Here is a 27,801-nt window from a genome sequence, read left to right on the forward strand (position 1 = left end):
GGCGGACATGCATAAATAAATAAATAATTTTAGGAAAAAAGAATAATGCTACGTCTTTACTGTTTACTAAGTACATAGTTAGAAGGCTAATCCAATATTGGTGGGGGTAGGGTAGGGGGCATGGGATGGCATGAATAAATGCGTGAGCCAACTTCACTGAGAACGACCTTGTCATGACCATTCATTGATTAGCTACTGTAATATTGATATTATTATAATTACTTATAACGGCATACCCGAAATAAGATCAAAACCAAAACAAACCCGTATCCTTATTTGCATAAATATATATACATATCCTCGGAGGTGAAGTTTACCTACACTACTGCCACATGCTGACATTCTTGCCTTTGATTTTCGGCCATAGTTCGTCTCATGTGTACGAGTCGACTAATGACTTATACCTCAGTGCAAGTAAGTGTTCCGCATTATTCTTCCATACTGTATAGTATATTCCGGACATATTGCGCACAACGGACAGCTGGTCTAGACCTCAGCGCGGGCGTGTCACTTCCGGACAAGTTACACTACACTCACTATACTGCACTGCACACCAATTATTGATCACTTTAATGTAGTATGGACAGGTAAGGAAAGATCACTCGCTCCTGCACCTCAACAAATAATCAAAAATAATAATAATATGAGATAGTATAAACTATGAATCATGAATTATTAATTATGGTTTGTGATTTATGAGGAGGTGAGGGATTGCATTAAAAGCTCCCTGCCAGAAAGGAGAAAAAAGAAGAAAGAATTCGCATCTAAATAGACATAATAGACACACTCGCACGCACAATAATTGTCCCAATATCACATATATATATATATATATATATGTATCCTAGGCGAGGGAGGAGGGGGCGCTTCTTCATTAAATCAACAACAGATAATTAATATTCTTCCCCTCCCCTGTCTTTATCGGAAATTCGAAATTTGCAGACTAACAAGGTCGAAATAATCATCGGTGTCTGACTGCCACCAACCTTGTTTTATTAGATAGGTAAGATGTTCTTCAAGTTTTATGAAAACCAATTACAGGCAACACCACACCAACCACATTCAAAAGAGCAGAAAAGAGATTGGATTGGATTATTTACACAAGTAAGGCTCCGGGAGCTGCTGCTCTACGACTACGACTTCTACTGATAGGAAGCTGAACATAAACCTCGTGCACCTCCTGCTTGTTAACCTCTCCTCTGTCCCTATCCACGGCATAGCACACATACACCGTGTCGATGACATTATCCAGAACGTGCACCAAGTACCCCATTATTACAATCAATAATATCCACGCCGCAACACTCACAATGTATGCATTGTCCCCCAAATGTACAGCACCTTTCAAAACAACGCATACCTGACACACACACAAATACTTGTCATCGTCAAGAAGAATGAATTTTTCAGATCAATAGCAATTTAAGTGTAGGCAGTAACTCACCACTATTGCATAGATTGCAGATATGACGAGGACAATCCCACCCAATATCCGAGTCGAAACTGTCTCCACAAACACAGTCGACAGAAGGTTGCGTCTCAGAAGTTCATAGGTCATCCTTGCAGCACTGCAATAGGCTTCCCCGGTTATGGCTGCAAAGTTTATGGTGAACTTGTTCAGAAAATCAACTGCTGCCAGCAGGACATTGGCACAGCACCGAAGAATAAGGTTCACAATCCCGGACGACTCTTCTTGCCTTGCATTGTCAACAATAGAGCGCACTACACGGACAGCAAGTATTAGCAGCCCAGAGAAGCATACGGTCCCAGAAGAAGGTCCAAATGCATTCCTGCAATGTTTCACATGATCCAAAATCCAATCAAATAAGCTCACAGAAAATTCAACTAATAACAAGCGGCATATTCGAGCGAGCACCTCAGGGAGCTTCTTATTCCATGCTTGGGCCTCATATCATCCTTGGAGAAATACCACTGTGCAATAGTCCCACTGATCACATATGCTTGAGCTTCAACCATGGCAGTGGCAGACCAAAGCATTGTCAAGATCGCCAACGTATAGTAAGCCGGCACCCAGCTGTCTTGCTTCCAAGCACATAAATATTCTCCTTTCTTTTCTTTGGGCACAATTTCTCCATTCAAGTTTGCAAATATCAGAAACACAACAATGGGAACATAGTACACAATCAAACCAAGAGTCAGAGCTGGAAGAACTCCAAACAATCCTAAGTTCTTGGACAATGCATTAGCAGCAACACCAATAATGCTCACTGTCAACTCAACTCTATGCCAATTCACTATAAAAATCCACACAATCACTCCAATCACCAAGAAGATGAAAGCAAGAACAAAAATTCGATAACCCAGAGGAAAAGCATCACTGCACCTAGAACTCACAGTGCAAGCTACAAACCAGTATACGTTAATGAAAATTGGGACTATTACAAAGAAAGGAAGCGAACCATAGACTATCTGCTTCGTGTAGTGCTTCAGCAACAAAAGCACGCAAAAGATAAATGGCGCGCTGAGAATTAGAGTGATTACGAGAGTCCAAATCAAGCTCTCCCAAAAACTTGACCCAATGGAGTTTAACAAAGAGGGATTCAGTGAAAACGATGAATAGTCAACCACCCTAAATAGGAGAACCGACCTGGGGGAAATTAAAGATAAGGGCTTATCAGTTCCGGAATTGGAGAATGGAGTCCGTAAATCAGCAATAAGTGTACAAGAGGCAGTTGAAGTGTTGTAGACGAAAGACGAGACTTGGGAACGATGAGGGTTTCTGTGAACAGAGGCGAAAATTCCGAACCCGTACGTGGAGATAACGAAGAGGCAAAAGAGAATGAGAAAAGGCAAATCTTTAATAGAGCGCGGCCCGTAATTGTACGAGATCTGAAGGTACTGAGTTAGGTGGTCATCATCATCAGGTCCAGAAGTGGAGGCTACTGGCGGGTCGAGAGTCGAATATGGTTTAGAGAGGAGGGGTTCCGCGGCGGCCGTGCTGATGGGTTCGTGAAGAGCCGGAGATAGTTTGTGGAGGTCATCAGAGTTGTCCATCGGCGGCGACGGCGTCGGATCGGATAGGCAGGGGGGCCTAGGGGCGCGGCGTAGGTATTGTTGTGTTGGGCTGGGACTACTGACTGACTGACAGGTATGGATGTCTGACTACGTCATCTGAGAGTTGAGTTGGGAAGTCGTGGATCGTGATTCCACTGTCGGCTCTCTCGATTTTGCCAGAAAGTAATCAGTTTTGGACACAAAGCAAAGGCACTGTCACTCACTGTTAAACCTGGTAGCTTCATCGTCATTAGATAATTATATTCATCATCATTTTGAAAATGGAGTAGCAGCTTACAGAAGATTCTCTCTATCTCTCATCTAATCCTCTCTTATTTGACTTTACATTCTTTTGCATATGCTAATCGTGGCATTCCAATATTTTGTGTAAAGAAAAGAAGAATGGCCGGTAGTATATGAGAGCCTGTGGTGTGGACATTAAAGCTTGTCACCTAAAAGGATGGGTTGAGGAAGGAAGATCCTCCCTCCCTCCAATTCATCAAAACAGGATGATATTATTGATTTATTGTTCCAAATTCATGTGCAAGCCATGGATGGATTGGAACTGAATCACTGACTGTTTCAGAGAGTGAGAGAGCATAACATGGCCCTTCATTTCAGATTAATTAATCCAACTATTCTTCTAAGGATTTACAACTTTGTCTGCAGTGCTGTGCTGTGCTGCTTCAACCTCAGAAGAAGCTACCTATTCTAAAATGATCATTATTCTTGTAGGATTTGAATGGAAAGTTAACCAAATGAATGGGAACTAAACAGCTGCTGCTGCAAACATTAATCTGAACAGCACCTAACAAGTTTGCCCTGTTTAGCTATTACACCAATGACATATGATAATTAATTTATAGTTATAGATGGGGCAGAATAATATTGTTGTTTGATAGATTTAATGAAGACAGAACAAGGTAGGTTTCATCTAATCATAGACTTACACATGCACATACCAGTTAGCCATTTCCAAGAATTACTGGATTTACTCTAAATCACTGAATTTCTTCAAAGAATTACAAAACCAACTGATTATTTTTCCAATGTTATTTGAGCACCGAACAAGCTGACTTGGGTCCAAACTTCAACCTTCCATTTTATCTTCTTTTTTTTTTTAATTTTTTTTCCAAAGAGGCTACTCATCCTAATAGTGTTTTATCCAAACTTTAACCTTCCATCCTCCTTACAATAGCAATATCAATAGTTTCTTATACTATCTAATTCGAATCTGAGACACAAGTCTCCATAAAGAAAAATGCCACCCTTTTGGTTATAACCAAATTAACTGCAAACTTTAGTTATGGAGACTAGACTGCACAAGAATTTATGAGGGCATGCAGAGGGAGAGGGAAGGGTCTATTTATTTATTTATTTATTATTACACACTCATATAAACTATCATAGAATACAGTGTTAATCCTGGAAACAAGCATCCTTTCTGTATCTTAGCCCATAATTTAATCACATCAGCACCACAAAAGTCTTCCCCCCTTCACTCAAATCCATGCAACCACATCTCATTTATATCAATCAGATCAATATTTTTTAACAAAGAATACTTAACTCGCAGCATAGATCGAGGCTGACATATCATATCGGGCATGATTAGTCAAAAATAAAAACACAAAGTTATATTTAACTCAAGCTTATGTAGTTGTCAAGGCAGAGATTCTTTCCAACTTTTTCGACCATAATTATAATGCTTTCATCATTAATTGCTAGTTTGATATAGGCTTCATATATTTCGATTTTTAAAAAACCAGAAATTGTCCACCATGTAGAAAATTTTGAATAGTACATGCTGTTCAATTTGAGTTGGACGAACCCACAATGTATTGAATGCGACTGCGACGTCCAACGGTACCTGCATACACTTTTATTGTTCAGGGACGAATACAGGCCGTCCGATCAGCATCGGGGAGCTATCCACCGTCAGAAGAATATTAAATGCTCCCACCAACTCGCTTGAGCTTCTCCTCTGTTTCTCCCTCCCCTCTTTTTCCTTCATTTCATTGCTGCTACATACAGACAGCTACCCAACCCAGTGAAGATTTGAGGCTTTGAGCTACCATCTCCGCCGCCGCAGCTGGTAAATCTAAGCTAAACCGGTGTCATTTTGTGCAAATTTTAGTATTGGAGGGATGACTCTGTTGTGCTTATTGAATTATGTCGATAAAAAATTAGTGGTTTTGCTGTTATTTTTCTATTTCTTTTCCAAAGCAACGAGCTTGGGATCAATGTCGTCCATCGGCATTTCTTATGGCGAAAACGGGCCCGTGTTCTGTGGGCTAAAATCTGACGGTTCTCATATGGCTAATTGCTACGGCTCCAACCCTGCTATCATTCATGCAACGCCAAAGCATTTGGCGTTTCTTGGTTTGACCGCCGGCAATGGCTTTGTTTGTGGGCTTCAGATGGATTCAAATAAGCCCTTTTGCTGGGGGAGCACTGGTTTTATTCCAACCGGCGTGCCTCTACAAATGACTAGGGACTCAGAGTACTTAGAGATTAGCGCTGGAGACCACCATTTGTGCGGATTGAGAAAGCCCCTCGGGGGGAAGTTGAGGAACACTACTTTGGTTGATTGCTGGGGTTACAACATGACTAAGAGCTACAATTTTGATGGGCAGATCCAATCTATCTCTGCGGGTTCTGAATTTAATTGCGGTTTGTTTGCTCAGAATAGGAGTGTTTTCTGCTGGGGTGATCAGACCAGCAGTAATGTGATAGGGCTGGTTCCCAAGAACCTGAGATTTAGAAAGATTGCAGCAGGAGGCTTCCATGTTTGTGGGATTTTGGAAGGGGTGCATTCTAGAGTGGTTTGTTGGGGGACGAGTTTGGATCTTGAAGAAGAGATTTCTGTTGGCTCAGTGATGAACTCTGGGCAGCTTAATGTGGATTTAGCTCCTGAGGAACCTATGCTGTCTGTAGTTGGAGGTAAGTTTGATGCATGTGGAATTAGAAGTTATGACAGAGGCGTTGTTTGCTGGGGTTTCAAAGTGGAGAGCAGTACGCCGCCGCCTAAGGGTGTTAAGCTTTATGAGATTGCTGCTGGGGATTACTTCACCTGTGGAATTTTAGCTGAGACCTCTCTTATGCCCGTTTGTTGGGGTTCTGGATTTCCGTCTGCACTGCCACTGGCTGTTTCACCTGGACTTTGCAAACCAACGCCTTGTTCGCCGGGGTTTTATGAGTTTAACAATGCAAGTGCGCCGTGCAAGTCTTCTGGCTCTCACATCTGCATGCCCTGTAGCAATGGTTGTCCTCAAGAAATGTATCAGGTCTCAGAATGCAGTTTGACATCGGATAGGCAGTGTGGATATAACTGTTCAGGTTGCACTTCAGGTGAATGCATCAGTAGTTGTCCCAGTGCTGCTGTTACTGGATACAAGAATGACAAGTTTTGGTCGCTGCAATTGCCAATCATAATCGCGGAGGTCTCCTTTGCTGCATTCTTGGTGATTTCTGTTTCTTTGACAGCTGTTCTGTACGTTAGATACAAGTTAAGGAACTGCAGGTGCTCTGTCATTCCCAGTAAAGGTAGTAAAAATGGTTCTTTTCATAAGGAAAGTGGGAAGATTAGGCCAGATTTGGATGAGCTGAAAATTAGGAGGGCTCAGGTTTTTGCTTATGAGGAACTCGAGAGAGCCACTGAAGGGTTTAAGGAAGAGTCACTAGTGGGAAAGGGGAGCTTCTCATGTGTCTTTAGAGGTGTATTGAAGGATGGCACGATAGTTGCAGTGAAAAGGGCGATTGTCTCCCTGGATGTGAAGAAGAATTCAAACGAGTTCCACACAGAGCTAGACTTGCTTTCCAGGCTAAATCATGCCCACTTGCTGAATCTGCTTGGCTACTGTGAAGAAGGTGGAGAGAGGCTTCTGGTTTACGAGTTCATGGCTAATGGTTCACTGCACCAGCATCTCCATGGCAATAACAATGATCTGAAAGAGCAATTGGATTGGGTGAGAAGAGTGACCATTGCTGTTCAAGCTGCTCGAGGGATTGAATACCTTCATGGTTATGCCTGTCCCCCTGTAATTCACCGTGACATAAAGTCTTCAAACATTCTCATAGATGAAGAGCACAATGCACGTGTTGCAGACTTTGGCCTCTCTTTACTCGGACCTGCCAATAGTAGCTCTCCATTGGCTGAACTGCCGGCCGGAACTCTTGGATATCTTGACCCTGAGTATTATAGGCTTCATTACCTTACAACCAAGTCTGATGTTTACAGCTTTGGTGTTTTGCTGCTGGAAATCCTCAGTGGTCGGAAGGCCATTGATATGCAGTATGAAGAAGGAAACATTGTTGAATGGGCTGTCCCTTTGATCAAAGCTGGTGATATAGATTCCATCCTGGATCCAGTTCTGAAACCTCCTCCAGATCTTGAAGCTCTTAAACGAATTGCTAATATAGCCAGTAGATGTGTGAGGATGAGAGGAAAGGAGAGGCCGTCAATGGACAAAGTGACTACGGCTTTGGAACGTGCCCTTGCTTTGTTGATGGGTAGCCCTTGCAACGAGCAGCCTATATTGCCTACTGAAGTGGTGTTGGGAAGTAGTAGATTGCACAAGAAGTCCTCTCAGAGATCGGGAAACAAATCAACCTCAGAAACAGATGGGGCGGATACAGAGGATCAAAGAATTGAATTTAGAGCTCCATCATGGATCACGTTCCCTAGCGTGGCTTCATCGCAGAGGAGGAAGTCGTCTGTTTCTGAATCAGATTTGGATGCAAAAACCTCAGAGACAAGACATGCAGGAAATGGGAATGGAAATGGAAACACGGTTGGAGATGCATTGAGAAGTCTAGTGGAAGAGATCGGTCCGGCTTCTCCTCAAGAGCACTTGTTCTTGCAGCACAACTTCTAGCTACAAGTTGAAGGTGCAATTGCTAAACTCTAGTTCCTGTAATCAAAGAGAGACATGTTGATGTGATAGCTGCCACTGCTTGTGGAGTAAGTCTTCCATTGTAACTTATGTGTATCAACCAAGTATGGCATTTTTTATGCAGAGTACATAACATAGTAAGATGTTGTCGTCATTCTTTCATTGATGTTTTGTCTAAAAAAACAGACTTGCTTGTTTTGATCAGATTGGACGTCGTAAAATTCTCAGACAAATCAATGTATCCTTAACCAGCAGCAAACTCCACCTTCACCCCAACTTTAAAGATATTATCTGCTTATGAATTACTGCAATTTATTCCGTGTGGGATATGTATATCTTGCCAGTATCAGGAGGATCGTTGCTTGAACTTCTTGTTGCCTGAATTGTAGAGGAGATGGCCTAAACGCACTACAAGAAGATCAATTAGAAAGCAAGATGAGCAATTTGAGATTAGCAATCTGGACAAGAAAAGGATCTCTGAGGGAGCTTGGGAATAAAATAATTGCTTGAATGCCACATTAAGTTAGAGTTAGAGTCCAAACGTCTACACCCTTCAACCCAACGAAAGAAGGTTTAAGCAACATGTTAAAAATACAGCTCTTAATAAATTCCCCCAAAACATGGAATCAAATGGAATGACACCATATATATTAGTCTAATAAAATAACAGATGATTGACCCGTTAGCATGTCATGTGTTTTAATTTAGCCATCTTAATTTATATTTTATGCATTCATGTGACAATTGTGATGCATCAATCAGCTACTTAATAAAGACCCGTAAGTTTTGGATCTTGCTATATCCTGTGGGGGGGGGGTTGGTTAACAATATAATTGCAGAATCACATTTCTCTGCAAATAGCAGTAGCAATAGCAGTAGAATGAAGAACAAGTACTACCACCTGTTCATTGTATTCTTGGGACTCTGCCATTATTTTCTTTCAGTGAGTGCTTATCCTTCTTTACATGAAGATGACGACAGACTCATGTATGATTACTCTGCTTATACTGAGGTAACTAACTAAACAGTAGTTGTAATATTTTTACAAATTCTTCAAATATTGAATTGAATGGTGTTGCTGGGGCTGCTGCTTTGGTTTCTCTTTCAGTGCAAATCATGGCCAGAAGATCCACTATACAATGGCGGTATCATCAAGGAATTTCAGATTTTGGGGTCTTGGAGCAAAAATCAATCCAGAATCCCAGTAAATTCCCCTGCATTTGTTTTAAAAAATCTCACCGGCAACACAATCTACTGTTTTTCCAGTTAAGTAGTTCATTCAACAGCACTAGAGTTATCCTTGGAGTGTCCCTGTACAGTACACTTCTTACATAATCGTTTCATGATTCATTGACAGGTTGGGTTAGAATAAAAGGCGCAGCTTCGGCAGTGATACAAGCCAGCTTGACATCAGATAACACGACGTTCACTTGCATGGGGACTGTTACAGCCAGGAGAGGTTGCTGGTCCTTTCTTAAGGGTGGCTTTGTTCTTGATTCGCCTTTAACCGGCGATACCTACATATATTTCAAGGTATGTTAACTTCATTTCCATTTCCATTTATTAAAACTCAATACAAGCCCATGAACAGCTAAGAAGTTCAATTACATTCACTCTCTGGCAGAATTCAGATGGGAAAAACTTAAATGTGTCCATCTCTGGTGGATCTCTACAGCCATTCACCCCTCAGCAATGGAAAGCAAACCAACAAAGCCTGATAAACACCGTACGTAGTTTCATTTTGGCTCAATCAAATTGTCTGGACTAGCATATGGTTATTCTTTAAAACACAAACATACGAACCAATGCAGGAAAGAAAACGTGAAGTCACGCTGCATGTATCTGATGAAGATGGAAACAGGCTACCAGGAGCTACAGTTATTGTGGAGCAAGTTTCCAAGGATTTCCCATTCGGATCTGCCATAGCAGACACAATATTAGGAAATGAACCGTACCAGGTAGGGCTTACATTACAGTTAAGGCTGCAGTCAACCAGCGACAGCGTTTCCCTTACGAAGAAGGAAGATATAAATAACTAGCGATTTAACAAACAGTGCTGATTTTCTGGCGCAGAAATGGTTTGTCGAGAGATTCAATGCGGCAGTGTTCGAAAATGAACTGAAATGGTACGCAACAGAAGGCAAACCTGGACAGGTCAACTACACAATTCCAGATCAAATGTTAGCGTTTGTTCGGAGGAATCAGATGGTTGCGCGGGGGCACAACATTTTCTGGGAGAACCCCAGATTCAATCCTTCATGGGTTCGTAACCTGACAGCTACCCAGCTGAAATCTGCTGTCAATTCCAGGATCGAAAGCTTGATGACTAATTACAGAAATGAATTCATCCACTGGGACGTCGACAACGAAATGCTCCACTTCGATTTCTACGAGGACAAGCTTGGTCCCAACGCCAGTTTAGAATTTTTCCTGACAGCCCAGAAATCAGATCCCTCGGCTCGGCTGTTCATGAATGAATACAACGTCCTGGAGACTTGTGATGACATGAGGTCTACAGTGGATCAGTACGTCTCAAGATTGAAAGAACTTGAAGCCGGTGGCGTGACGATGGATGGGATTGGACTGCAAGCACACTTCACAGTACCAAACCCTCCATTAATTAGGGCAATGCTGGATAAATTGGGGACACTGAAGCTTCCCATCTGGCTGACTGAATTGGACATCCAAAACACCTTCGATCAGGAGACGCAGGCCAAATACCTGGAAGTGGCGCTGAGGGAAGGTTTCTCGCACCCGTCGGTCAATGGGATCATGCTTTGGACAGCATTGCATCCCCAAGGATGCTACAGGATGTGTCTGACGGATAACAATTTCCACAATCTTCCAGCAGGTGATGTGGTGGACTCGCTGCTGAAAGAATGGCGTACTGGGACACTAGAGAGGGGAACAGATGAACACGGCGTCGTTTACTTTTCAGGTTACTTAGGAGAACACAGAGTCACCGCCAGCTATGCCAACAGAACCACTATTTCAACCTTCTCTTTGTCCCCAGACGATGAAACCAAACACTGGAACATCCATCTCTAATTTCTATTGTTGAACGCATGCAAATGTTTGACTTTGACTTTAACTTTGATGATGTACCCTAATTAAAGTCCACTAACAAGTAACAACCCATGCGGTACAAACTTGATCGTCGTGTCATGTCTTGATGGAATTGGAATCCCACTATTATCGTCGCCCGGGTGTCTTATTAAATAGCACAGAATTTAAAATAAAATAAACTAAAAGCGCTTCCTAGTAATAAGTCGCATTACTGGAATCTCCGAAGGTTGGATTTTTAAATAGACGGTGACTAGGGCTGTGTCGTCGGCGATGGCCGGGAAAAGGAAGAGGAAAAACTTCCTTCAGCGGCGTGGAATCCATCCACGGAACAAGTACTGCGATAACCCACCGGATTTTGGGTTGTTGGCCTCTTTGTACCCCAATTTCGAGCCCTATGTCTTATATTCACGTGACGGCAAGGCAAGAATCGATTGGACGGATTTCAATGCTACTCGCGAGCTGACACGAGTCTTGCTGCTACACGATCATGGTCTGAACTGGTATGCTTGTTTGGAAGATTGTTGTGTTAAATTAGGTTGGCTGTTCAATCTATTCGATGCCCTTCCGCGCTAAGTATTCAGTTGCTTCTAAATTTGAGCAAATCCCTTCAATGCAGCAGTAAAGTCATAGTGTATACTGTGGTTATGGCTCAAGCTCCTTAGCAGTCAGCATGTGTGTTGTCACATTTAGTCCTTCGTGTGCGTATGTATATTATTGTTGGTTATACATACTCATTGTCCTGTCCGGGGCTATTATAGTAGAAATTGGCAAATATTGAAAGATATTAATCCATATTCAAGTTGATGATATTAAATAAAGAGAAGACTAAGTTACTGTGGCAATCAATTACGTTGGACTTTGGACAGAAAAAGGAGCTTTTTTTGGAGATCACAAGTCTTCTTTCATATTCAGGCGCTATCCTGGACTTTCAAAGTTAGTTCTGAATCATATCTGAAAGAGAGATTCATTATTAGGATTCTTTTGAGTTAGTATTCAGAGTGGAACGTTTGTTTTTATCAAAGATCCTGCTTTTAGAAGTATAGAAATAATTTGAGGATAATTCAATATGTGACCAGTTTGGAACTGGTCCTGTGCTGTTTGCATCTAAATGTGGTTGTGGTCGTGAAGCTACATGGTCGAGTTCATCAACAACACTCTTCTGTGATTATTTAATAAATATCTCCATGCTTTATAATTTGTTCAACCCTTGTCAATATGAACTATTTATGCATGTTAATATCCCTTTTCTAAACAATGTATATCAGCAAAATAGGCATAATAATTTGGTTTTGTTTAACACTCCAGGTGGATCCCAGATGGGCAGCTCTGCCCTACGGTCCCTAACAGATCAAATTATATCCATTGGATTGAGGATCTTTTGGCTTCAGATTGCATCCCTGCTACCAGGTCTGACGGTGATATCAAGGGTTTTGATATTGGTACCGGAGCAAATTGTATTTATCCCCTTCTTGGGGCATCCATTCTTGGTTGGAAGTTTGTTGGTTCAGGTGCTTTATTCTATTATTTTTCCTAAATCTGTCTCCCAGTTTTATGTAGCATGCTTGGACTTAAGAGTGTTATTTTCTGTGCTTTGGTAAGATATTACTGATGTAGCTATAGAGTGGGCAAATCAAAATGTCAACAGCAATCCACATATCTCTGAATTGATTCAAGTTAGACGGGTTGCTGCCGATCGGCCTGAAGATTTACAAACTAATTCTGTATGTAGCAGTGGAGACACTTTTGACGCTAGCAAAACAAAAGAGGAAAATGATGGCTCATTGCTGTCATCTGTACCAGAAACTCATTCAAGCTTGAATAAGTCTTATAAAGGGCCACCTATACTCCTAGGAGTTGTCGAAGATGGAGAAAGTTTTGATTTTTGTATGTGCAACCCCCCATTCTTTGAAACAATGGAAGAAGCTGGTTTGAACCCAAAGATGTCCTGTGGTGGGACTCAAGAAGAGATGGTTTGTTGTGGTGGTGAACGTGCTTTTATCACTCGCATCATTGAAGATAGCATAAAGCTGAAGCATGCTATTCGGTAAAATGTTGATTTCACAATCATCACTTGATTTTTCATCAATTGAATTGATGTTGATCTCTTTCTTATTCGTTAGTTGGTACACTTCTATGGTTGGAAGAAAAGTGAACCTGAATGTTCTGGTGTCTGAACTCTGGAATGTTGGAGCGACTGTGGTGAAGACGACAGAATTTGTTCAGGGCAGAACATCAAGATGGGGGCTTGCATGGTCATTTTTGCCTCCTTCGAGGAAGATGGTATCATCCCAGAAGACTGTGGAGAGTAATCTGTCTTTCATGCTGGAGGTCAGGCCCATTTTTGTATTTTTTTTTTTTATATTTTGTTTGATTTTTTGCATTCATATATACATTTATATAGTATTTGATCCTGTGAAGTTATCATATCTTAAAGTGCAGTATATTGTTATTTCAGGGTGTTCAACGTCAGCACAGTGCCTTTCATGTGTTGCAGTATGTGGAATCTTACCTCGCCAATAGCGGTGCTTCCTGTAAACTAGATGCGGTCTCTTTCCATGTTGATGTATGCTTCTTAATCTTAGGCTGATTTATATGTTCATCGAAAGAATTGACTGGCTATTGATGACTGAATTAGTTATTTTGTTACAGGTCACAATTACAAAGGATCAAATTAATTCAGTTTTGAGTACTCCAAATAACGAGGGTGCGACTGCTAATTCTCATAGTGAGCTAAGCATGCCTGAAACAACAAGTAATGATAATGGGCAGGCAGATGTGCTACTGTTTCGAGTTTTGGTATTTACATCATCTCCTAAAATTTATGCTATATTCCCATTTGTTTGCGCCCAAAGTGTTAAGATATTTCCCATGTGCAGGTTTTTCAGCAAATTCCAGGAACTCTTTTGGTAAGGGGAACATTGCTGGATAGAGCAAGTTCCATCTCAGGTACTGCTGGTGATTCTAGTTTATATGAGTCCCACACATCTATTTCTCCAAGTGACAAATACAATTGTGGCATGGCGTTCCAAATATCAATGCTTCCTTGCATTGCTTTTGATCTCCAATTGAATTCAAATGGTTTAGTTTGTAAGCCAATGGGATGTGATACAGACACACACACGCGCGCGCACACACACACATATATATATATATATATATGCCTGTGAGGTAGTAACTTGATACTGACTTGCCCATGCAATCCTATTGATTCCTCCCTCCCTACCTCCCTCTGCAGGTCTATTTTCATTAGTTTTTCATAGCATTGAAGAAGTTTTGGCTAGCAAGTTCCGCAGCGGAAGGGTATTGGTTGATGCTGGGAGTTCTCGTGCCCAAAGGTAAGAGCAGGAGGACAGACTCCACTCCAGTCTAGCTGGAGCATGAGCATGAGCATCATCCTTGTCGTGAGCGACGCACACACTACTTCTAGGATCTCTGTTTAGAAATCATGGAAGGAACATTGCAATGTGTTTCTTATTTATATATATATATACACACATATAATGTTCCCTGAATGTCAGCAAAAGATGTATGATTGATTGATCGTGTGGATATATCAATTTCAAAAGCATATAATATATATGCTTGCAAACCAAAGATTACTTAACACATACATTAGTATTACTTTTACCAAATTAATCATGCAGACACATTTGTCACTTGTTGAATTTGATCATGCTATTATTCTGAGAGTGGCAGGACGACTCAGATTTCTACTTGTACTTCTATTTCTGGGATCACATGGATGTTCGAATATAGTGCAATGCAGTGCAGTAAATCTGCAGTACGATGATGCATGGGAATAAGGAATAAAAATTCCAAACTCCTTTTACCTCACATGTGAGAAACAACAGCACGGGCATTACTCAATCACACACTTCACTTTTTGCACAAGATGATTCATTCATTGATAATCAGGCAGGCAGGCAGGCACCTAAATTAAATTAAATGAAATGAAACAAAATGCACATAAATAGAGAATAGTATAGAATCGAATAGACCACCGGACGGACAGTCTAAAAAATTCTTAAAAAAAAAAAACACAAAGAAAGATGAACAAGTGGAATGAATAGACAGCAGCAGCAGCAGCAGCATATACATCAGGCAGCCATGGCTGATTCAGAAATCAAGCTTTCCCTTCAACCCTGGCGCTGGTGAGCCCGACGCATGCATCCACAAAATCCCCGTCAATAAAATCCGTGGAGAAGACCTGCAGCCTGTCGGCGAATCCCTTCTCGAAGCACTGCGTTATGAACATCCTGGCGTACTGATGGATTCTGTTGGTCACCGGCCACACGCACAGCACCGGATTATCGGCCTGCGGCGTCACCGTGTTCTCCACCCTGTAAAAGTACTTTCTCTGCGTCACCGCCTGCTGCTCTCCCAAGTGCTTCATGTTGCTCTCGAATTTGGTGGACGGCAGATCCGTGTCGATCCAGTTGTCCTTCAGGTGCCCCGGCCCCCACAGGGGGTCGCCGGAGTTCGGCTGGGGGGCCTTCCGGGGCTTCCACACGCAGATCACCCGCTTCGGGAGCAGTTCCGATATGGTCTTGTTGAACACCTGATCGTCTTGGTGGATCAGAAACTCCCCGAGCTGGTCCACCAGGTATTTGTCGAAATCCGGGGGGTCCTCGTGCCCGAACTCGGTCCGGATTTCCAGGATGACGATCTCCGATTGGGTTTCCTGGAGGAACTTCTTGATGTCGTTGATGACGACGTCGACGTTGTAGCTGAGGAGGATTCCATGGCAGACGCGGCGGTCTTTCTGGACGCGGATGTCGATGAGGCGGGCGCCGAGCTTGAGCTGGTCGTAGATGGAGAGGGATTGGCATTGCGCGAAGGGCCTGCTGACGAGGGGGATCCCAATTTTGTCGGTGGCGGAGTCGTGAGTGCCCGGCCACACTATCTGATGAATTCTGACCTTGTCGGGGCCGAGGCCGGCCATCCAGTTTTTCCGATCAGGGGGGCGGTAGTCGGAGCCTGGATAATCTGTTCCTCCTCCATTTTTGAGGTCAACCAGGGCCTTCTTCTCTGTGGAGATTGCTTTTCTTCGTTCCACTTGTTTGGAGACTTGAGACCCCATTCTTGTTGTTGTTCTTGTTTGTTGATTAACAACAAGAAAGAAAAAAATTACAGGGAAGGGAAGGGAAGGGAAGAGGAGATTGATTGATTGACGATGTAGGGATCCAACTTCTTCTTCTTCTTCTTCTTCTTCTTCTTCTTCTCCTGGTTTTTTCTTCCTTATTTTCTCTCTGACAATAATAATGAATTAATTGGAACGCCATTGGATTTGTCACTGACAATGTTTGATGAAGGTGGGCCAGGGGGTCAGGCTGGAATGCCATGGCATACGACTAACTGGCTATGATGAAATAGAAATATACTGGAGAGGATATTTGTTAATTTGATTGAGTGGTTGGTTGGGCAATGCTACATTTTAGCTGTCTGTTTCTACATATCCGGGATATTTTAATTCATTCATTATTGTGATACCTGTTTTTACATTTGGATAAATTGGGATATTTTAATTAATTCTTTATTGTGATACCTGTTTTTACATTTGGATAATTGGGAAATTTTAATTAATTCTTTATTGTGATACCCGTTTTTACATTTGGATAAATTTTGAGAATTGATTAAAGAAGTAAGTATTCAACAATCTTTGAGCATTTTCGATAGAGGTTAGGTCAAAAGAATTTGGAGGGATAGCACAGCACAAGTGGGCAGTATACGACAAAATATGAAATATCGATGGGATTGAGGTGGCAGGTAAAACGTCACGTCTCATATTCAATCATGAGAGGGACTAGTTGACAGGCTACAGGATTGGCAGGCAACATGACGCGTGTGTTAAGTGAAGTGTAGTTCCATTATTGGGTCTAAACTGCCCCCACGAACTTCTTCACTTCAGAGAAGAGAATAAAACAGGACCCCTCCCTCCTCCAGCATGCAATCTCAGACAAGATAAGACAACATGATGACAGATGCATATGGTACTTTGCTCTGTCATTGAAATTACTCAACAACAAGACACGACCAACCAAAACTAGAATGTATTAATAGTAGTTCGCGGAAGGGAGGAAGGGGGAATATGTCAAACTTCTCTATCCTTCCATACTCAAGAATCAAGATGGCCTCCAAAACTTATCAAGTGGTCAAGGCTACAAGTTAAGATCATCATGTTACTCAGAATTTCAGACATGAATACAGATTAACATATCCCTCCACATAACTTCGTTTACCTATCACTCTTGAGAGGAAACAAATGGGTGTGGGAACCTCAATTACCATATAAGCTGATTGCCTAAAAAGTTCCAAACTGATAGCATATAACATATAAAACTATCCTATATGATATGATGCATAATAGTAGTAAAGATACACCTTATGATACATGCAAAATATGTATGTTGACAGATTTCAATGCTAAAGTGTTGCATTCAATGCATTTTATGTGAACCGCTCAGCACCAATATTACTATACCCCTTTCACAAGCTTTGCAAAATACAACAAGTATCGTCCGCAAATCCAAACTCCATAGGGAGCAAAGATATAAAGAGAAAACAAGCATTTGTAATATACAAAACAAGGCATAAACTCCACCATCGTAGATTCCACACCTTAACAGCAAAATTTTCTTTCTATTTTTGAAGAGCAATGGCACAAAAATATCAGGAAACTTTACCTTGCAACACTAAATAATGAGCTCCCATCAGCTAAGCGTTCCCACACTGAGGTTGTTTCCCCTTCAGGACTATGCAACTTATTACATCCTGTATCTAGGTTCAACATTCTATCAATTTCTAACCAGGTAAGGTCTCGGCCTTCTTCCACGTGTTTCACATTTGTAAGGCGTCTTATTTCTTGTGCTGATTCCCATCTCCCAAGAGCAGCATATATACCTGACAGTAGAAGGCATGCTGCAGGGAGTCGAGGTTCTAGCTCAACAAGATATCTAGCAACTAGTCTACCCAATTCTAAATTTCCATGAATTCTACATACATCAAGAAAGGAATTCCAGATATATTCGTCGGGTTTGCATCGCATATTCTTCAGCTGGTTTACCATCTCTTCAAAATCTTTGGACTGGCCTAGTATATCAATTAGACACGCATAATGCTCTTGATCCGGAACAATGCAATAATCCAAGGTCATGGACTTGAATAAATAAAGTCCTCCTCGCACAAACCCTGAATGCTTGCATGCATTAAGAAGGACAAAAAAGGTGACTCCATCGGGTTTCAGACCTAACCTCCCCATACGGATAAAAATCTTTATTGCTTCTTTACAACGTCCATGAAAGGAAAAGGCCGACATCATGGTGTTCCACAACACCGTATGCTGCTTATTTTTCATTGTCAAAAAAATCTTCGTTGCAGCTTCTAACCTTCCACACTTGGAATACATGTCAATGAGAGAGCTTGTAACCACTGCATTTGGCCTAATACCACTGGTTATCAAATATGAATGAAGCTGTTTACCATGCTCGAGAGAACCTAGGCCAGCACAAGCAAACAAGCAACTATTAAAAGCAAATTGATCAGGTTTGACATTGAGCCAGATCATCTCCGATAATACCTTAAGGGCGCAATGTCCCATGCCATTGTGGGCATACCCTGTAATTAAAGTAGCCCAAGAGACAGAATTCTTATCTGGAATAGCATCAAATACTTCCCTAGCCAATTTCATATCGCCCCCTCGAGCATAACCTGAAACCAAAGCAGTCCACGCTAGAACATCCCTATCTCTCACCTCATCAAACAATTTTCTAGCATCTCCAATGTTGCCACATTTTGCATATGCATCTAGAATAGAACTTGAGAGGACCAAGTTAGAAAAAAATCCTAACACGAGAACCTGACAATGCAATTGTCTGGCTAGCCACAAGTCACCCAACTTAACAGAAGCTGTCAAAACCCCAGCAAAACTGTATTTATTAAATCCAATATGCAACCTCCTTAACTCCATATAAAACTTCAAAGCCTCTGCAAACAGCCCACCCTGCACACACGCCATCACCATTGTATTCCAGCTCACAAAATCCCTTGCAGGCATTCTGTAGAAGAACTTTCTTGCAGCCTTCATCATCCCCAGATTCGCATACCCGGCGAGCATAATGTTCCAAGAATACAAATTTTTGCTCCGCATTTTATCAAACACTTGGCGTGCCTTAACATGATCGCCGCATTTCGCGTACATATTAATCAAATGGTTGGACAGGACCGTGTTGGGGTGTTTCCGAGCAGTGAGCTTCAAATGAAGATGAACCAATTTGCCCTCTTTGATGCATTTCGCAGTGGCGCATTGCCGAATCAGAGAGGCGATTGCTTTAGTGTTTAAGGAAAAACCTTTCCGAAATAAGAGGGGTAAAGTGTCAACTGCTTCGTGGAATCGACCTCGAGAAATAAGATCAATAGAGTTTTGAACAACGCAGGGATACCTGCCAATTCTTCTTTGTTTCATAGCAGGGGCAGGTGAGCTCCGGCGAGCATCGCCGCCTGAGATTAGTATACCGTTTACCGTCGCGCTGCGATTAACAGCTCCATTTTCGCTCTGCCCCAATATGGGTAGTCAGTCCATTCCATTCCTGAAGCCCAATTCTGTATGGCCCACTTTGAAATTGGAAATTGTTAGCAACTCCTTATTTTTGGTGTTTGATTGTACCGTAGCAACATCAATTATGATATTTTTATTTTTATTTTTATTTTTCACAAATTATAAATTGATTCCTACAAAAATCAATATGTAATTTTGTATATTTTAATTATATATATTTATATTTTTTAATATAAAAAATTATTTAAAATAATATATTTAGAGAATACTTTTTTTGAATTAAAAATAGAGATAAATTAAGCAACTTTATTGTTAGAATTATAATTGAGTTGTCCTGAGATCGCCTTAGCCAATAGGCAATAAGGGTGTTTTTTTTTTGGAGGTTTCATTTTAGTTTTGATATCTTTATATAAAAATAATGATAGATAATACATGGAAAAAAAGACCGATAATACAGCAATAAGTGGGATTAACGGCCTATGAATTTTAAAATAACAAAAAAAATAATTTTTTTTAATGTATATTTTATCATCATCAATTGAAAAATTAGTGGTAAAGCATATTACTATCGTCACACGCAGCTCGTACTATCGTCTTTAGTTACTTTAATTCATTCACCTTTCTGGTGGAGGCTGTACCTGTCTTGCTCGTGACTCATGATGATACTGATACTGAAAACGATATTAATTATTCTGTTCCTGGCCATTATATTAATTCTTCGAAACCATTCATCATCGGAATTGGAATTGAGTACATGGCAGAAATTAATTAACCATATGTGTATGATATGAATCTATCTAAAACCTAACAATAGACTCAGTAATGCAGGACGATGAGATTGTACTCAACCACAGCATTCTGCGTCTTGAGATCGAACCAGACGGTCTTGGCGGTGGCGATGCCGCGGGCGAGGCGGAAGACGCCGGAGCCGCCGAGGATGGGAATCTCCCGGTAGGTATGGAGGATGGGATTGTGGCCCAACACACTGAGAGTGCTGCCGTTGTAGGGCCCATCGGTGAAGACGTAGTTGAGGGTGAGGAGCAGCGCGACTTCCTCCAGCCCCGCCGCCACGTAGATCCCCTGCGCCCGCCCCACCAGCTTGGACTCCGGCTGGGGGCCCACCCTCAGGGGGTCGTCCATCACCCTCACCAGGCCGAACGAAGTCGGGGACGTCTTTGTCAGATTGGATTCCGCGACCGTGACGACGGTGGGGTTTTTGGCGGTGACGATGTCGTGAAAGTAGAAATGGAGTTTGGTTGTCCTCTCCTTGGCGTTGGGGAGGTTTTTGAACCAGTCTTCCACCGACTTGGGGTCTTGGGCGATTGAAACTTGTCGTGATCCTGTTTCTGATCGTGCCTGTGCCTGGGCAGTAGATCTCATTAAGACAATAAAAATAAGAGCCAGGGTAGTGAGGGTTGTGGATAAGCACTGCCTCTGAGAATCCATGGTTATTACAGGCAAGGCAAGGAGACGACGGCGACGACGATGGGATAGGGCAAGGAAGAAATATAAAGTGTGAATGAAGGACGGATTAGGAAGGAGGATTATGTAATTTAGGAGTGAGTGGATGAAATTAAATCGAGATTATATTTATAGGAAGGAAAGTAAGTTACAGCATCATTTCCAATATTTAATAAATTTCAATAATAACATTTCCTCAATAGTAAAAATAAACATTGGATTTGATTGATAAATAAATAATTAATCAATCAGTAATGCAGCAGGACGGCATTGTACTCAACGACAGCGTCTTTTGTAGTGACATTTAACCAGACAGTCCGCGCGGTGACGAGGCCTCGGGCAAGGCGGTAGAGGCCGGAGCCGCCGACGACGGGCATCTCCCTGTCGTTAGAATATAATAAATTAAAATTCTGTGTTTCAATTATAAGAATATATACGCATATTTATAAATATAATATATTTATTTTAACACCTACCTGTATTTGTTGAGGATCTGATTGTGGCCAACCACGGTAATGGTGCTGCCATGCTCATCCCTGAAAACAAAGCTCAAGGTCATGAGCAGGCCCAGGTTTTCGATGGAGGCTGAAGTGTACATCCCTCTTGCCCACCCCACCAGCTTCGAGTCCCGCCGGGGACCCTCAGTCAGAGGATCATCCATCACATTCACCAAACCGAACAGCGTCGGGGTCGTGGCCGACGAATTCCACTGCGCAACTGTAACGGAAGTAGGGTTCTTCCCACTCACCACGTCGTGGAAGTAGAAACGGAGCTTCGTTATTTTTTGCTTTGCATTTGGTTGGCTATGGCTTTCCATCCATTCTTGCACTGCTTCAGGCTTTGGGGAAATTAATGTTGTGTCACTGTGACTGTAGCTGACGAGGAGGAGGAGCATCAATAATGCCGCCATGCCTGGTAAGAACTTCCCCATTTAATCTTCTTCTTGCTTCAGAGATATGACTCAAGGAAGGGATTTTGTTGCATATATAAGCAAGTTGCCTGCAAAAGCCAAAATTGATTTACTTTAATTTCTCAAGAACATCCCTATCTAGCACAGCTTCCTCATGGGATGATTAATGTATGCATGGTGGTTGTGACTGACTGCAGGTAGTATGACTAATTAATTAAAATCATTATTGAAATAATTTATGTGTATATATATGTTAATGTTACAGACAGAGCCTGGACCAAATCAATCAGCTATGTAGAGCTCTAATATTGGTTTATCTATCTACCTCTAATATAATAATAATAATAATAATTCATTTTTATATATCTACCTTCCATGATTAAAAAAAATATATATCATCCATCACATATACTGCCAATCCCAAATGAGTATTAAAATTTCTAATGTTTCGCGAGTCCACCATATTTGTTGTCTTACTCTATCTACTCTAAATTTTAATATATATGACAGATTTTATGAGTAATGAGCATAAATTTTGTATAGTATAACTCCATCTATTTCATGTGACATGCTTATCACACCACATCCTATCAGACAATTTCTTACAGATTATTTCTTTTTACTTTTTGTTTACTATAAAACAAAAATTATAATTTCTCCGTTTTCTTTTTTATAAAAAAAATATCATAAAAAAAAAATTCAAATTTTTATTTAATTTTCTTAAAAATCATAACCGTCAAATTAACATAAATTTACATTAGGGATAAAGTATTATACATGCAAGTGGAGTGGCGTGGGTTGCACCAACTAACTACTACCCGTTGTTGTTAGTGGGTCATGCTTCTTTCTCTTTTTTTTGGGCTTACTTATTATTTATTTTACTTTTGAAATATAATTTATGTAGGCTTAGGCTTCTTCAAGAATCTGTATGCCTTTGGACCCAAATACGTTTAGATAAAAGGTGGTGTAAATTTTCTGTGATTAAAAAGGTGATGATATTTGACTGGTACATATGACATAATCTATTTCAATTGTTAAGAAATCATCCCGGTTTCCAAACTTTTCAAATCTTCGAGATTTTAATACCATATTAAAAAGAAATTTGAATTTAAAATCTAAACCTATTCAATGCGGGACATGTTCAAATATTATTATGGCCTTGCATAAGTACTTATATTTCTCTGTCTGTATTTCTTTTCTCAACAAAAAATAATGTCTTTTTCTTTTTTTTTCTTTTGTTAATGAAAAAAAAATCAATAAAAAAAAATAAAAATCACACTTCATATTTATTACATTAATTGTATATTTAATATAAATTAATCTATTAATATAAATAATCTCATCACTCCAATCGTTACCGATCAAATAGCATTCAACATAATCTTCTAATCTCAAACAAAATTTACAATACCATAGAAACACAAATTCCTAAGACTCCAAAAGGAAAAAAAAATAATAATAATTCAAATTGAAATTAAAATTCAAACCAATTCCAAACCCAAACATAAAAATAAAAGAAAGACACCCATGCTTGCTTAGCTAGAGCTAGAGCTAGAGCTAGCATATATATACATAGCCATATATAATTAAATGAAACATGACAATTGACACACGCGTACAGTGCAGTACAGTACTGCGGATCCATTGAATCGGGTCGTCGTCAAGATTCAAGAATGAATTATTAATGCAGGAGCATGAGATTACACTCAACGACAGCGTTATTTGTAATGGTGTTGAACCATAGAGTCCGTACAGTGAGCACCCCCTGCGCCAGCCGGAACCGACCCGTGCCTCCGACCACCGGCATCTCCCTGTATTTCTGTAAGATCCGATTGTGGCCGACCACGCTGATGGTGCTCCCATCCCTGTCGTTGAACACAAAGCTGGTGACCAGCAGCAGCCCAATCTCCTCCATCGCCGTCGAAGCGTAAATCCCACGCGCCCACCCCACCATCTTCGAGTCGGGTTCGGGCCCTTCAGTCATCGGATTGTCCATCACAACTACCTGCCCGAACCCTGTCGGGGATGCGGCTGAGGAATTCGCCTCCGCCACTCCGACCACCGTCGGCTTCTTGCTGCTCCACCGGTTGTGGAAGTAGAACCGGAGTTTGCTTATTTTTTTTGGCCCTGCGGTGGGGACGCTTCCCAGCCATTTTTCCACTGCTTCAGGCCTCGGAGAAATTAATGTTGTTTTGTGAATGTGGGGCGCGCCAGCAGCTAATAATGCCGTGGCGTGTAATAACAGCATTAATATGGAATAATAATGGATTGTTAGGGTTTTGGGCATTGTGTGCTTCTCCATTTCTTCTTTGATTGAATGATGACTGACAGTCACAGAAAGATCGAATGAAAGAAACTCTGGGATGGGAAGGGGAAGGGGAAGGCCCTATCCATATATATGACCCAAGCTAGCAGCCTGCATTGCAAAATATATACTACCTAGTATTTCTCTATCATCACTCACATTGGTTAATTTAATATAATGTGTTATAGTATTATAACAAATCATTGTTGGTTTGCAACGTTTTACACGAATCAGCCTAGCTTCACTAATTCATTTATTTTTAGTAGTAATTAATTAATTAGTTGTTTATTGTTCACTCTCTCTCTCTCACTCTCTCTCTCTCTCTCTCTCTCTCTCTATATATATATATATATATATGTATACCTTCCATGATTAAAGAAGCAAACATAGTACCGATTGTGTAATTTGGATGTTTCACGTGAAGGCGATCGATTACTCTAAGAATCTTTATAAATTAATGCATGCGATCTCGGGGAGTTGCACCATCGTAATCATGGGGGCATCATCATATACATATAATAATTAAAATATAATATTGATACAATTAGTCAATTAAGTACTATGTTTGTTTGTCATGGGCTTGTCAGTGAGACAGGGCTTGTTTAGGGCTCTGTAAATAAAGGCCCGAACAGAATGGTAATTAAATTCGTTTGTTCCGCATGAAACCATGCCACAACAAGTTAGCTAGAAAAAAAAAAGAAGAAAATGTAGAAAAAAAGTTTGACAGGCATAGTATCATCGATCTATACATAATGCAAGACTACAACATGGTACTCCACAATAGCATTAGATGCAGTGGCGTTATACCAGAAGGTCTGCGCGGTGGCGACGCCGCGTACCAGCCTGAAAACGCCGGCGCCGCCGAGCACCGGCATCTCCCTGTACTCATGGAGGATGGGATTGTGGCCCAGGACGCTGAGGGTGCTGCCGTTGTACTTGCCGTCGGTGAACACAAAATTGAGGGTCATGAGATAAGCTCTTTCCTCCATGGAGGCGCCGGTGTATGTCCCCTGAGCCCGTCCCAGAATCCTGGATCCGGGTTCGGGTCCAAGGGATCGTCCATGACCCTGACGGTGCCGAAACGGTTCGGGGAGGAATTGGGTTGGAGTATGGTTAGGGCAGTCGGGTTAGTACCGGTGACATTGTCGTGGATACCATGTCGGATGTTAATGACCGTCTCACCTAAAAGCTCAAACTTATTAGGAAAACTAAGACATTAGTTACATATCCCGCATATCCCGCAAACGGGAGTCCCCAACACCCATGAATATCATTACCAGTAGCAGCATTGTTGAAGAAGAAGCTGCTGGAACAAAACAGGAAGAAGAGAAGAATAGAGGAGGAAGAAACCCAGCTCATATTAATTAATTTCAGAGTTGATCATGGATCATGGATAATGGATAATGGATGACTCTAGTAAGAAGATCAACTGTGTGTATAATAAAAGATTCTTGCAGCTACTTTTTGTTTATTACTACTACCCTACACTAATAGTAGTAGTACTATTTTTTAACAGAAAGTCAACTTTCAAACGTAGGACAATACAAGGGGGCAATTAATCAAATCAATGACCCAACACACACCTCACTCAGCTCAGAGGTTTATTTGGCTTTTAATTAATTTGTTTTGTTATAAGAGGAATTAATTATTTAATTAATTCAATTAATTCCTCATCTCCCCTCCCTAAGAAGACTAATTAAGACAGCAAGCAAGACCTGGGATGATACTTATAGTTTAATATTCTATTTTCATTTTTTAAATGCGTTCTATCAAAATTTGGATATAATAACAAGGATATTGCAACAAGACAAGACTTAGGATCCTAATAAAAATATATATTTGTAACAACTAGTCCTCCATATTCTCAACAATTTCTTTGAATTTAACTAATTGGTGTGTTTCTTTTTGATGCGTTTGGAAAAAAATTAATTTAAATTTGATATAAAAATAATGTTATAGGATGTTTTGTGATTTTTTTTTTAAAAAAAAAAAAAACACTTAATCCAAATAATAAAATTCGAAAAAAATCGACTAAAAAAATATACCCTAGAACTTGGAATTCCACTATTAGACCATCTGCATAGACAAATTCAACTAGAGTTTTTCTGTACCTTTTGTCCTCCACCTCAATAATATATATATATATATTTTTATATCAATCTATTTTAATTTTAAAATAAGATTTAAATAAAAGTATATCAATATTTTGTAACAAATAAAATAAAATAAAAATAACTATAATTAAATAAAATAAAATGAATTGCTGCTGAGTTTGTTTGTTTGTTTTTTTATTTTTTTTCATAAAAAAAAGACTGATGTGGGTTTCTCTACTGCTGAGTCACAAATTTGCACCCCAACAACAACAGGTTGACTCTTAGCATAAAAATGTCAAAAAAGCAACCCAACAAACCTAACAACCAAACTACATATAATCAAATTAATAAGAGCCTGAATTGGGCCATGAATAGAATGAAAATACTCCAATTAAAATTTTTAAACTTCAACAATTAATAACAAAAATACTACATAAATATAATAGCAATAACAATCAATATTTATATATAATTAAATCTCAAACATAAGTGAGAATGGTGACATTATATCCCACAATAGCATCACCCGTGGCTGCATTGAGCCAGTAGGTTCGTGCAATGGCGTAGCCGCGGGCCATCCGGAAAAGCCCGGTGCCCCCAACAACCGCCATCTCCCTCACCGTCTCCGTCGCCGGGTTTATACTCAGCATGCTGAAGGAGCTCCCGTCGTAGATCCCGTCGGAGAAGACATAGCTAAGAGCCATGATCAGCCCGAAATCAGTCTGGCCCGCCGAACCGTACATCCCGCGGGCCCGACCCACCGGCTTCGAAGCCGGGTCGGGTCCGACGGTGAGCGCATCGTCGATCATCATGAGGGAGCCGAAGAAGGTGGTGGAGTTTTTGGTCTGAGGAGCTTCGGCGATTCTGATTGCAGAGGGATTCCGGCCGCCGACGACGTCGTGGAAGTAGAATTGGAGATTGGTGATTACCTGGTTTCCGGACACGACTCTCTTTGCCCAGATCAGTTGATCTTCATCGTTCTGGGAATGAGCTGTAGGAACCGCCTGGATGAACAATATGACTATTATTATTGATACAAGGAGGGAAATCCAGACTGAATTAGCTGCTGCCATTTTCGTTTAATTAGGGTATTGATTTCATCAACTAAATGAATCAGCTCTAGTGTAATTATAGTACTTACTACAAGGGAGATGGGGAGGCGACAGGACTTTCGAGAGCAGTTGAACTAATTGGAACAGGTGTATGTTGCGTCGCAGAAAGGACTTGGGATTTGTTGGGAAGCAAATCTCGAAATGGAATGGGACAGGACAGGACAGGACACAAAGTCAAATTACGTAAACTAATATTCAAATTTGACTCCTTTTGTTTCATCTTTTGTTACCGTTACGAAAATGGGAATATTTTTCCATTCTATGAACTCCTTTCCTCTCATTACAAAAGAAGCATTTCATCCATTCATCAAATATATGTCTTTGTTTTTTTTTTTTTTTTTTTTTCAAATATAAAATATATATATTGAAAACGGTATTGAAAAAAAACAT

At 40.8% G+C, this 27,801-nt stretch overlaps 10 protein-coding genes and 1 pseudogene across 11 annotated transcripts; 3 read left to right on the forward strand and 8 right to left on the reverse strand.

Annotated features, from left to right (window-relative positions):
• Window positions 1-213: 213 nt before the first annotated feature.
• LOC127262571 (uncharacterized) lies at window positions 214-3,425 on the reverse strand. Of its 2 annotated transcripts, none has more exons than XM_051291312.1 (4): window positions 1,877-3,424; window positions 1,445-1,790; window positions 1,101-1,360; window positions 214-608 (listed from the first exon to the last, which is right to left on the reverse strand). In XM_051291312.1, the coding sequence occupies exons 1-4, from the start codon at window positions 3,013-3,015 to the stop codon at window positions 599-601; spliced, it is 1,755 nt and encodes a 584-aa protein (XP_051147269.1). In that variant the 5' UTR covers window positions 3,016-3,424; the 3' UTR covers window positions 214-598. The 2 variants fall into 2 exon arrangements, with proteins under 2 accessions (XP_051147269.1, XP_051147270.1); XM_051291313.1 differs by having other exon boundaries at window positions 216-546; window positions 1,877-3,425.
• Window positions 3,426-4,843: 1,418 nt separating this feature from the next.
• On the forward strand, window positions 4,844-8,307 carry LOC127262614 (serine/threonine-protein kinase-like protein ACR4). The gene has a single exon (XM_051291379.1). It carries the CDS (start codon window positions 5,163-5,165, stop codon window positions 7,890-7,892), a length of 2,730 nt encoding a protein of 909 aa, XP_051147336.1. The 5' UTR covers window positions 4,844-5,162; the 3' UTR covers window positions 7,893-8,307.
• A 267-nt stretch (window positions 8,308-8,574) lies between these two features.
• On the forward strand, window positions 8,575-11,111 carry LOC127262306 (endo-1,4-beta-xylanase 5-like). The gene is made up of 6 exons (XM_051290936.1): window positions 8,575-8,922; window positions 9,019-9,175; window positions 9,268-9,443; window positions 9,535-9,636; window positions 9,722-9,868; window positions 9,984-11,111. Exons 1-6 carry the CDS (start codon window positions 8,638-8,640, stop codon window positions 10,956-10,958), a joined length of 1,842 nt encoding a protein of 613 aa, XP_051146893.1. The 5' UTR covers window positions 8,575-8,637; the 3' UTR covers window positions 10,959-11,111.
• Window positions 11,112-11,162: 51 nt separating this feature from the next.
• On the forward strand, window positions 11,163-14,621 carry LOC127262307 (uncharacterized). The gene is made up of 8 exons (XM_051290937.1): window positions 11,163-11,476; window positions 12,282-12,484; window positions 12,576-13,020; window positions 13,097-13,304; window positions 13,432-13,539; window positions 13,626-13,772; window positions 13,853-13,922; window positions 14,212-14,621. Exons 1-8 carry the CDS (start codon window positions 11,247-11,249, stop codon window positions 14,313-14,315), a joined length of 1,515 nt encoding a protein of 504 aa, XP_051146894.1. The 5' UTR covers window positions 11,163-11,246; the 3' UTR covers window positions 14,316-14,621.
• A 235-nt stretch (window positions 14,622-14,856) lies between these two features.
• LOC127262309 (uncharacterized) lies at window positions 14,857-16,293 on the reverse strand. The gene has a single exon (XM_051290938.1). It carries the CDS (start codon window positions 16,054-16,056, stop codon window positions 15,100-15,102), a length of 957 nt encoding a protein of 318 aa, XP_051146895.1. The 5' UTR covers window positions 16,057-16,293; the 3' UTR covers window positions 14,857-15,099.
• Window positions 16,294-17,595: 1,302 nt separating this feature from the next.
• LOC127262019 (pentatricopeptide repeat-containing protein At2g21090) lies at window positions 17,596-19,546 on the reverse strand. Its single transcript, XM_051290491.1, has one exon. It carries the CDS (start codon window positions 19,435-19,437, stop codon window positions 17,656-17,658), a length of 1,782 nt encoding a protein of 593 aa, XP_051146448.1. The 5' UTR covers window positions 19,438-19,546; the 3' UTR covers window positions 17,596-17,655.
• A 676-nt stretch (window positions 19,547-20,222) lies between these two features.
• On the reverse strand, window positions 20,223-21,014 carry LOC127262462 (dirigent protein 22-like). Its single transcript, XM_051291152.1, has one exon. It carries the CDS (start codon window positions 20,974-20,976, stop codon window positions 20,347-20,349), a length of 630 nt encoding a protein of 209 aa, XP_051147109.1. The 5' UTR covers window positions 20,977-21,014; the 3' UTR covers window positions 20,223-20,346.
• A 145-nt stretch (window positions 21,015-21,159) lies between these two features.
• LOC127262463 (dirigent protein 23-like) lies at window positions 21,160-22,044 on the reverse strand. Its single transcript, XM_051291153.1, has 2 exons — window positions 21,468-22,044; window positions 21,160-21,372 (listed from the first exon to the last, which is right to left on the reverse strand). The coding sequence occupies exons 1-2, from the start codon at window positions 21,920-21,922 to the stop codon at window positions 21,240-21,242; spliced, it is 588 nt and encodes a 195-aa protein (XP_051147110.1). The 5' UTR covers window positions 21,923-22,044; the 3' UTR covers window positions 21,160-21,239.
• Window positions 22,045-23,582: 1,538 nt separating this feature from the next.
• LOC127262342 (dirigent protein 22-like) lies at window positions 23,583-24,203 on the reverse strand. Its single transcript, XM_051290993.1, has one exon. It carries the CDS (start codon window positions 24,201-24,203, stop codon window positions 23,583-23,585), a length of 621 nt encoding a protein of 206 aa, XP_051146950.1.
• A 746-nt stretch (window positions 24,204-24,949) lies between these two features.
• LOC127262343 (dirigent protein 22-like) lies at window positions 24,950-25,565 on the reverse strand (annotated as a pseudogene).
• Window positions 25,566-26,682: 1,117 nt separating this feature from the next.
• On the reverse strand, window positions 26,683-27,414 carry LOC127262552 (dirigent protein 23-like). The gene has a single exon (XM_051291284.1). It carries the CDS (start codon window positions 27,370-27,372, stop codon window positions 26,779-26,781), a length of 594 nt encoding a protein of 197 aa, XP_051147241.1. The 5' UTR covers window positions 27,373-27,414; the 3' UTR covers window positions 26,683-26,778.
• Window positions 27,415-27,801: the final 387 nt, after the last annotated feature.

Source organism: Andrographis paniculata, unplaced genomic scaffold (assembly GCF_009805555.1).
Source record: "Andrographis paniculata isolate CXL003 unplaced genomic scaffold, ASM980555v1 Contig65END, whole genome shotgun sequence".
Taxonomy (NCBI): Eukaryota; Viridiplantae; Streptophyta; class Magnoliopsida; order Lamiales; family Acanthaceae; genus Andrographis; species Andrographis paniculata.